Raw genomic sequence first — 10414 nt, 5'->3', positions numbered from 1 at the left:
CAATAGTTAGCACTCTATTTCTTTATGCACACCACGAGTTCGATACTTTGGGCCAGTGCAAAATCGTTGGTCTTATTGTTTCATATTCTTGTGAACTGACTCACCGCTGTATACTTTTGTGGATTTAGGTAGCTCCAGTTAGCTACTCACAGGAAGGTCATTTGCATCTACTAGAAGCTGCAGCATGGACGTGGTATATATATTTGCAAGATCTGGTGAGAACACTATTTAATAATCCCAAACACCATATTAGTGCTGGCAGTGATTGTCATACTATGTGCACACGATCTATTAGAATTTGTTGAACCCAAGCTTTGGCTATCTTGCTCATGCCATAATTGTTTGGAATGTCAGATTACATTAGGAGTTGATGAAGTAAGTGTTCGAAACGTGCAAATCCATGTCATCATCCACCAGCACTGCCCCCTCACTATTACTATTCTCTACCATATGTACTAGTAATTATTATAGTTATACAGATGAAGTAAGATTTCATGCTGGAACTTTCTTAGGAATAATATGCAACTTGTGACCTTTTTTTGCTAGAATTATTGTTGTTTTGAATGAAGAATTGATGGTTGCAATTGGCCGATTTCTGCTAACCAGTGAATCAGTAAGGTATGAATGGATGCAAATTCTGCTAAACACATAGCTATTTTTATTCAGGATAGAGCTGCGAACTACGACATGAATAATACTCATATGTACATGAATGTACATGTTAATACATACATTAGGATAAATATAATAAATAACTAGATGAATGGGTAGTGTGAACTAGCCTAGCAAGTTCTGTTTTTTAAATCGTTTGGTGGAAAATCTGGCAGTTTTTTTATCAAAAGATATGTGAAATGATGTAGACACTCCCAGTCTTATATACAGTCCTCATCAAGGTTGTTCATGTTGCTTAGGATTCTATTCATTCGTCCTTATCTTTTTTTTTTTGTTAGTAACAACATCTTTGTACCATGATCTAAGCTTTCAGGCTGGTATAAGTATAATCAGCCATCTGTGGCCTTTCAATTATTCTAATTATGCATGTGTACAAGATTGTCCTTTTTTATTCAATTCAGTGATCTCCAAGGTTGCATGTAAGCTTTGTCCACTAGATCATGGATCCAACACAAGCCTCCAGGTGCTGTTAACCTCATCTCTACATATTTAGCGACAAACTTTGTGTGAGATGAAGATCAAATTGTATAGTCAAATATATTCACTTGTGGTTATTAAATTTATAACACACCTACATTACCTTTACTTTCTATTTCAACACAGCAAACTATGGATTTAAATGCTAGTAAACAGACATTGCTTTTCTACAGACCATTTATGAGCATTTTTGGTAGAATAAAGGAGTTTTCATATGTGGAAAAAAATATCTTGAAACTAAGATCTGATCCAATGGCCATTTAACAATTGTGTGAATTAGTGATTATTACAGCAGAAGTGTGTGATCATTGAGTATGTTTATTAAAATTCTTTGAAGTGGTGGAATTTTTTTACACTGCCACCACATGTTTGTCACTGTTGTTGGTATAGAAAATACAAATTTTCATCTATGTGATATCAACTGTTTATTTTCAGGCCCATTCTTTGGTTTGTCAAGGTGGGAAATTCAAGTAAAGGCTTGTTTTGATAACCTCTTTTGCAGGATTTATTTTCAATTTGTTCAAGGCTGTTGGTATTGCACGGAGGAAATTCATTACCTACTTTTTTTTTAACCTTGCAATGTCATATTGATAACCCATGTATCCCCGCAAAAAAAATATTGATAACCCATGTAATCATGTCATCAACTCATGTGATATTTGGAGTGCCTTGGAGTGTATTGGCTTTGAAAGCTTTGCTATCCTGTATTTCCCATGGTTATTCATCAACAGAGATTGCACATTGTTGCTTTCTACTCTGCTAGTGGAGGGTATGTTAATTAAGTCCATTGTTGGTGGATGATTATTTGATTTTTGACCATGTTAATGGATTAAACTAAGATCAACATGCTATCTGTAATATATATATCTGACTTCATATGGAAATTCGATTGTATATTAAACAATGTTATGAACTCCAAAATAATTTGCATATTGAGAACTGCACAAGCTCAAGGGAACTTTAGTCTGGTCTATTATAGAAAAATGGCAAAAACTGAGGTGATTAAAATGAGCGGTATGAGAGAAAATAGAAGAGTAATACAATTTTTAAGTAAACAATGCAACGGAAAGTAAACGGTTGATGTAAATCTCCGAACAAACGAATACAGTAGACATGTGAGTTCGAATAGTTTGCTCTATGGTTAGCAGTTTCCTTTTTTTGTATATATATTTGGAGACATGTCGCAAATCAGAGTAAAAAAACAGATTTGCTAAAAATATGTCGCCAGTTTTTTTGTCAAAAAATAGTTGATTTTGTGATAGTACGATTTACATCGAGATTCGTGCTAGTGCAAAGTGTCGTGACGGAGGGTTGAACCCAGAACTTCCAAGTCGGCAGACAGAGCTCCTAACCAACCGAGCACGGTATTGGCATTCACTTTATTGCCAAAACAAATTAATATTGAATTTTGAAGTACTTATACACTAATTACCCCCCACATTCACTTACACGGTACTTACGCTATAATTACATATGTAATTTATTCACTTACACGGCACTTGCATATCACTTACACTATAATTACATATGTAATTTAGGGACTTACAATGTAAATACATGCTGACTATTTTTTAGTGAAAAATATGGTTCCATAAATATAGCTACTCCCGTAAAAAAACACACAAAGTAAAATTATCGCAACATAATCCAAACACAGCCATGCGCTTTCGAGGTGCCACCGGATCGCAATGCTTGCGATATACATGTTTGAGCCCAGATATTATTATTATTCTTTCTAAAAAAACTTGGACAACAGTTGATAGTGTGATGGCGCAAAAAAGAAAGTAAAATCATTTACATGCACCTAGCAACACCAAGGTATACTTGCCCACTTGGTTGGTTGAGAATTGCGTATGCCAAAGGTCTAGAGTTTAACTCCCTCCATAATAAGCAACACTTTTTTACCATATATTTGTTCACTGTTTCAGCATTCATAACATTGTGTTACTTTTGTTCACTGTTTCAGCATTCATAACATTGTGTTACTATAGGCGATAGCAACATATATGTAGGTATTACTATACAGTTCAAGTGTAACATAACTCATATGTTTTATAACACACAGCTTGTGTTGCTATTGAACTTTCTTGTAACATATGTCTTAAAGTGTTACAAATTTATATTGAACTATCTTGTAACATATGTCTTAAAGTGTTACAAATTATGTTACAATATATAGGTTCTGTAAAATGGGTGCACGATGTCATTCCAGATACACCTTATGCCATAACTGAAAATTTCATGAACAAATTATTCAATGAGTATAATAAAGATTACATTACCCATGGTGAGTTTAATATAGATTACATTATATGGTGATGATCCTTGTTTGCTCCCAGATGGTACTGATACATATGCCCTTGTTAACTAATATATAGTCATATTTCCTCCAAAAGTATATAGTCCGATCATAAATGGTATGGACATTATCATGCCGAAAACCACCCTTTAACAACAAAAATGACAAAAGATAACAATTTTAAGACATATTATTGATTTGGTTATAAATAATTAACTCTGATAATTAAATCTACCAGTAGAAACTTACGCCGTACTTAGGACGTCTGCATGCAATCCATATTCCTTGGCAAATATAAAGGATGAAATAAACTGAGGTATTGCAGCATACACTCATTTCATGAGAAAAATAAAAAATATGAAGAAAAAGTTAAACAATTGATCACAATATATCTTGTTTTCAAAAAGAAAACAGTGACAAAAAATAACTGATTATAATTAAAAAGATTAATGAATTAATTAATTACACTCATTTAGTTTTTAAACTTCATAACACTTGCAAATTTCACTCGTAAACTAGTAGCAGTTAATTGTGTGTACTTGTATGATGGCTACTCGGAGGACATCACCACGGATGCCAACGGCAGCGGATCCTATGGCCATGGTAGTGGGCCCGATTATGAACTTTAGAAAAAGGCCCAGAAGTGCACACTCCATAATCCTTTCTTGCTAGCCCATGAATAATCCTTAGGAAAAATGAAAGAAAACAATAAGCTGGTTTAGTACTTTTAATGTAAATGTGTATTTTTTTCTTGGCATACTGTGGACAGAGATATATTATAACCCTTACATACATATAGACTAAATGACATACCGCTATATGTTTAGAAGTGCATGTGTGCAAACCTACCCATATTGAACATAGCCAGCCCCAGCCCTGATCTTGACATTATTAGCACCGACCCCTCCAAAGCTGGTGGCAAAGTGAGGTGCGACCTGCAAAAATATTAGGCACAGTTGTATATATTAGTACATATAGATTAATTATATTAATGAGCATGTACTTATGGGGATACTTATTACTCATTTACCTATTGGAGATGCAAGCCCAGGAGATGCCGATTACACTAGCATATAGATTAGGATTACAGGCTAACTTATGTGCCACCGACTTGAACAGCGGTACCCTGGCACCATTCACCACTGCCACTGACACTGCCTCCTCCCCCCTGAGATCTTGGTTCGTGGCATCTGAAACCCCCTCTACGAGGCTTTGCATATCTTCGCTGGTACCCGAGCTACCGACGACCATATCATCATCTATGAAGGATCCTTCTTCATAACTGTTAGACTCGTCATGAGCGTCGGAGACGAAAGCTTTCCTTACTTCCAGGACCACCACGAGTGAGGTGAGCCACACTATTGCCTGGAAGATTGATAGTTGTACCACAATTTGCCCTGCCCAGTTGCCATACATGGCCCTCGCCATGGGCACGCCCACAACCAAAGAATTGGTGAGTGACGCAAGAGAAAAGCCGCTTATACACCAGTCGGTGACAGCGGCGCATAATCCCTCTTCCCGGAATTTCAACATAACACCAATGCTGATTGCGGCGACTATAATTAACTTTGCTATGCTATCAGCCGCTATAAGGCTGTACCTCACATTGTAGGGATCAAGGTGGAGGGTAAATTCAAAGGTGAAAAATGGAAAAGCAAACCAAACGACCATTCTATTTATTGCTTCGGAATCTTCTGCCGTGAAGATTTGCCACCATCGCCTGGAAGAGCAGTACCCCAATGCAAGGGCGAAATAAAGCGGTGTTATCACGGACAATATTTTTCCAATGTCCACCCACCCTATCATCTTGAAATTGGTGAAAAAAAAGATGAACAACACTAATACTTCCTGAGAATGTTTAGGTCGACTAGTGAACACTGATATCTCATGACGACTCGATATCATATATATAGTGAAGACTGATATCTCATGGAGATATTGTTGAGATCATGCCGTTACAAGTTTGTTAAGCATGCGCGAGCCAAATGCGGTGAGCTGATGATGGCGACCGTGAAAAACCAAATTGTGGGATTTGTTTTCTTCCTAATCACCCAAACTTAAGGATCTAACCAAATTGTGGGATTTGCTTTCTTCCTAATCACCCCAACTTAAGGATCTAATTGTTGAGATCATGCCATTACGAATTTATTAAGCATGCGCAAGCCACATGCAACAAGCTGATGATGGCGACCGCGGAAGCGACTATGAAAACCAAATCAAACCAAATCGTGTTTCTCTTGCAGAATGTAGCGTGTAGTTTAGGAAAAACTGTATTTGGGATTGCAGCTTAGAGCATCATCAGAAGCATCCTAAAATTCTATCCCCAACATTTCAGTTATGGTAATTCTAAACAAGATTTGAGGTGTTAAAATTTTTATTCCTGCAACAGATTAGCTATAATTGATTTCCTAAAAACAAAAAGACTGAGCCCTTAGAAAACTTCCAACAGAAATCAGTTTCCACTCGTCGCTCTCATGAGGTCACGCTCGCGCGCGTGCCCCTTCGTCGCCCCTCTCCACGCAGTACCATGCCGGCAGATCAACCTGACTGGTACACGTGCACCCCCAGTTTTCTACATGTACACCAGCAATTCCAGCAGGCAACAAAGCACCAACTAGCAGCAAGCAATTTTTGATCAAAATCCCCGGAATACCACACAGGGAATGATATCAAGATGCTGTTGGTGATGCTCTTAGGTATCACATTCTAGTTTTTTTTTCTCTTTTTATTTTTAGCTGTATTACCAACCTTACGTGTGACCCCCAGGCAGTATGGAAGTTTAGGCATTTTTGTTCTTTTAGGCTTGCAGTTTTTTTTCTTTCCCATATTTTTCACACAAAAAAAAATCTCATTTTATTTAGAATGATTTTTTAATGTTTTCTTTTCTGGTATGTAGGTTGATAATTGTCCGTGCTGTAAAATGGGTGCACGATATCATTCAAGATGCACCTTATGCCATAACTGAAGATTTCATGAACAAACTATTCAATGAGTATAATATAGATTACATTATCCATGGTGATAATCCTTGTCTGCTCCCAGATGATACCGATGCATATGTCCTTGTCAACTAGATATATAATCATATTTCCTCCAAAAGTATATGACCTTATCAACCAGATATATAATCATATTTCCTCCAAAAGTATATGTCCTTGTCAACCAGATATATAATCATATTTCCTCCAAAAGTATATATAGTCCCACCATGAATGGTAGGGACATTATCATGCCCAAAAACACCCTTTAACAACAAAGACAACGACAAAAGATAACAGTTTTAAGACATATTATTAATATGGTCATATATAATTAACTCTGATAATTAAGTCTAATAGTAGAAACTTACGCTGTACTCAGGACGTCTGCATGCAATCCATATTCCTTGGCAAATATGAAGGATGAAATAGACTGAGGTATTGCAGCCTGCACTCATTTCATGAGAAAAATTAAAAAATATGAAGAAAAAGTTAAACAATTGATCACAATATATCTTGTTTTCAAAAAGAAAAAAGTGACAAAAAATAACTGATTATAATAAAAAAGATCAATGAATGAATTGATTACACTCATTTAGTTTTTAGACTTCAGAACACTTGCAAATTTCACTCATAAACTGTCACATTCCACAGGTTTGGATGTATGGAAAACTTGGAAATGGTCACATTGCTGCCATGGATGGCAATGAGGTGCATATTTATACATGAATAATGCCTACTTTGATGCCCATATACTAAGTACTAGCTTGCTGAAAAAAAATTATTTGAAAGCAAATCTGATTTGAAAGCGTTTTATGCAAATAAAACTTGCCTTATGCTAAAAAGAACCATATATGCCTTCCTTGGATATATGCCATGCATGTAGTGTGTTAGGATTGCCTTGTGCTTGCTAGTACATTATTTTTGTAATGTACTGACTCTTGCATTTGTTGTTGTATTGTTGTTATTTAGAGATGGTTGCAGGTGAAGTCACTCCAGAGGAGGATGACTTCTTTGGTGATGATTCGTTCTTCCAGGATGGTTCTCGCTAAGGTCTACCCTAGTCAGTTGCATAAAAGATCTTTTAGGTAGAAAATGCTTCCGCAAACTTAAATATTTGGCCGGTCGGCCATAAGTATCTTAGTACTAAGCCCTTGTTTAGATTCCAACTTTTTTCTTTAAACTTTCAACTTTTCTGTCACATTGAACTTTCCTACACACACAAACTTTCAACTTTTTTCTTCAAACTTCCAATTTTTTTCAAACTTCCAATTTTGGCGTGGAACTAAACACAGCCTAAGTTGTGAGAATTTATCTAAGTCCCAGAACCCTCTATATTTGGATATCAAGTGCTTGGATGAAAATGTTTAGTGTGTTCCTTATGTTAGGAAAATATTAAACATGACTATCAGTTAAAGATATTTGACAAGTCGTATATCTTTAGCCATTTATCAAGTCTCCTGAATGTGTAACACATCTGGTCGCTACCTTCGTCTGGTTTGATGGGCACATCTCAGGCTGAAGTTGACTGACAGGCTAAAGGACCAGCAATATCTCTAATATCCTTCTCTCGAAGTGTCGGATGTCTTATTATGCTTGATGGGTGAATTGAACCATTCTATTCAACTATCAAACATAATAAGAGGTCCGGAGTGCTTCTGACATAAACTAGTACTCCAGTAGTTAATTGTGTGTACCTGTATGATGGCTACTCGGAGGGCATCATCATGGATGCCAACGGCGGCGGATCCTATGGCCATGGCAGCGGGCCCGATTATGAACTTCAGAAAAAGGCCCAGAAGTGCAAGTCTTGGTCCACACTGCATAATCCTTTCTTGCTGGCCCATGAATAATCCTTAGGAAAAATGAAAGAAAAGAATAAGCTGGTTTAGTACTTTTAATGTAAACATACATTTTTTTTCTTGACATACTGTGGACAGAGATATATTATAGCCCTTACATACATATAGACTAAATGACATACTGCTATATGTTTAGAAGTGCATGTGTGCAAACCTACCCATACTGAACATAGCCAGCCCCAGCCCTGATCTTAACATTATTTGCACCGACCCCTCCAAAGCTGGTGGCAAAGTGAGGTGCGACCTGCTATAATATTAGGCACAGATGTATATATTAGTACATATAGATTAATTATATTTATGAGGATGTACGTACGGGGATACTTATTACTCGTTTACCTATTGGAGATGCAAGCCCAGGAGATGCCGATTACACTGGCGTGTAGATTGGGATTACAGGCTAACTTGCGTGCCACCGACTTGAAGAGCGGTAACCTGTCACCATTCACCCCTGCCACTGTCACTGCCTCCTCCCCCTTGAGATCTTGGTTCGTGGCATCTGAAACCCCCTCTTCGAGGCTTTGCATATCTTCTCTGGTACCCAAGCCACCGACGACCGTATCATCATCTATGTAGGACCCTTCTTCATGTCTGTTAGACTCGTCATGAGCGTCAGAGACGAAAGCTTTCCTTACTTCCAGGACCACCATGTGTGAGGTGAGCCACACTATTGCCTGGAAGATTGATAGTTGTACCACGACTTGCCCTGCCCAGTTGCCATACATGGCCCTCGCCATGGGCACGCCCACAACCAGAGAATTGGTGAGTGACGCAAGAGAAAAGCCGCTTATACACCAGTCGATGATAGCGGTGCATACTCCCTCTTTCCAGAATATTAACCCAACACCAATGCCGATTACGATGACTATAATTAACTTCGATATGCTATCAGCTGCTATAAGGCTGTACCTCACATTGTAGGGATCAAGGTGGAGCGTAAATTCAAAGGTGAAAAAGGGAAGAGCAAACCAAGCGACCATTCTATTTATTGCTTCGGAATCTTCTGCCGTGAAGATTCGCCACCACCACCCCAATACAAGGGCGAAATAGAGCGGTGCTATCACGGACAAGATTTTTCCAATGTCCACCCACCCTATCATCTTGAAATTGGCGAAAAAAAGATGAACAGGATTAATAGATCCTGAGAATATCCAGATCGATCTGAAAGGTACTGTATTAATGATATACTTACTACATAGAGTCGATAGATGAACACCGATATCTCATGGAGATAATCCCCTCCAAATAAAAAGTCACACCTCACACCTCATACCTTTCTCCTCCTCCAAATAAGAACTCACACCTCATGCCTTTCTTATTCTCCTAAACTTATGGGATCTAATTGTGGAGATCATGCCGTTACGAGTTTGTTAAGCATGTGCGAGCCACATGCGACGAGTTGATGATGGCGACTGCGAAAAATCAGATCGTGCGATTCATTTTCTGTTACGGAATGTGTAGCATGGAGTCTAGGAAAAACCGAATCTTGGGATGACAGTGTAGGTATGGCATTCTAGTTTTTTTTTTCTCTTTCTATTTTTAGCTATGTTACCAACCTTACGTGTGACCCTAGGCCGTATGGAATTTCAGCCATTTTTTCCTTTTTAGGCTTGCAGTTTTGTTTCTTTCAATGTATTATATAATATTATCATATATCCATATTTTCCACTCCAAAACAAAATTCTATTTTCTTTAGAATGATTTTTTTTAAGACCAACTCATGGAATCTATCTCTGTCATTTCTATATTATTAACCATGTTTATAAACAATTTTACAGTTGATCAGGCCATCAAAGGATCCCTCTTTGCATGCATGCACAACTGAACTGAACTGAACAAAAATAAGATAAAATGCAGGTCAGCTTTAGTTTGTCCTGTGGCTAAGCATGCACCTCATAACTCACAAAATTGGAGGGCCTAAAAGCCTCCAGCGAAGAGCTTTTTGGCGTGGGATCGATCAGACTAGTTAATTAGCTATGTTGACATGTAGCTAACTTGCTATGCATGCATCTAGGGATGATTTATCTACAATAATCGCTGACAATCTGTCTGATCGGCTTGAGAGATGGATTCCCACATGTTTAATCACGAGGTAACTACTGGTTCCTTCTTTAAAATCCCTCCCT

At 37.7% G+C, this 10414-nt stretch overlaps 1 protein-coding gene and 1 pseudogene across 1 annotated transcript; both read right to left on the bottom strand.

Moving 5' to 3' along the window:
- Nucleotides 1-3516: 3516 nt before the first annotated feature.
- LOC127754576 (probable auxin efflux carrier component 5a) lies at nt 3517-5254 on the bottom strand (annotated as a pseudogene).
- A 1539-nt stretch (nt 5255-6793) lies between these two features.
- LOC127755439 (probable auxin efflux carrier component 5a) lies at nt 6794-9553 on the bottom strand. The gene is made up of 5 exons (XM_052281119.1): nt 9481-9553; nt 8628-9388; nt 8447-8532; nt 8124-8281; nt 6794-6874 (listed from the first exon to the last, which is right to left on the bottom strand). Exons 2-5 carry the CDS (start codon nt 9386-9388, stop codon nt 6794-6796), a joined length of 1086 nt encoding a protein of 361 aa, XP_052137079.1. The 5' UTR covers nt 9481-9553.
- Between the last annotated feature and the right edge of the window lie 861 nt (nt 9554-10414).

The sequence above is a fragment of the Oryza glaberrima genome, chromosome 11 (assembly GCF_000147395.1).
Source record: "Oryza glaberrima chromosome 11, OglaRS2, whole genome shotgun sequence".
Lineage (NCBI taxonomy): Eukaryota > Viridiplantae > Streptophyta > Magnoliopsida > Poales > Poaceae > Oryza > Oryza glaberrima.
Note: the sequence above shows the minus strand (reverse complement) of the source record. Positions and strands in the feature narration are given on the sequence as shown.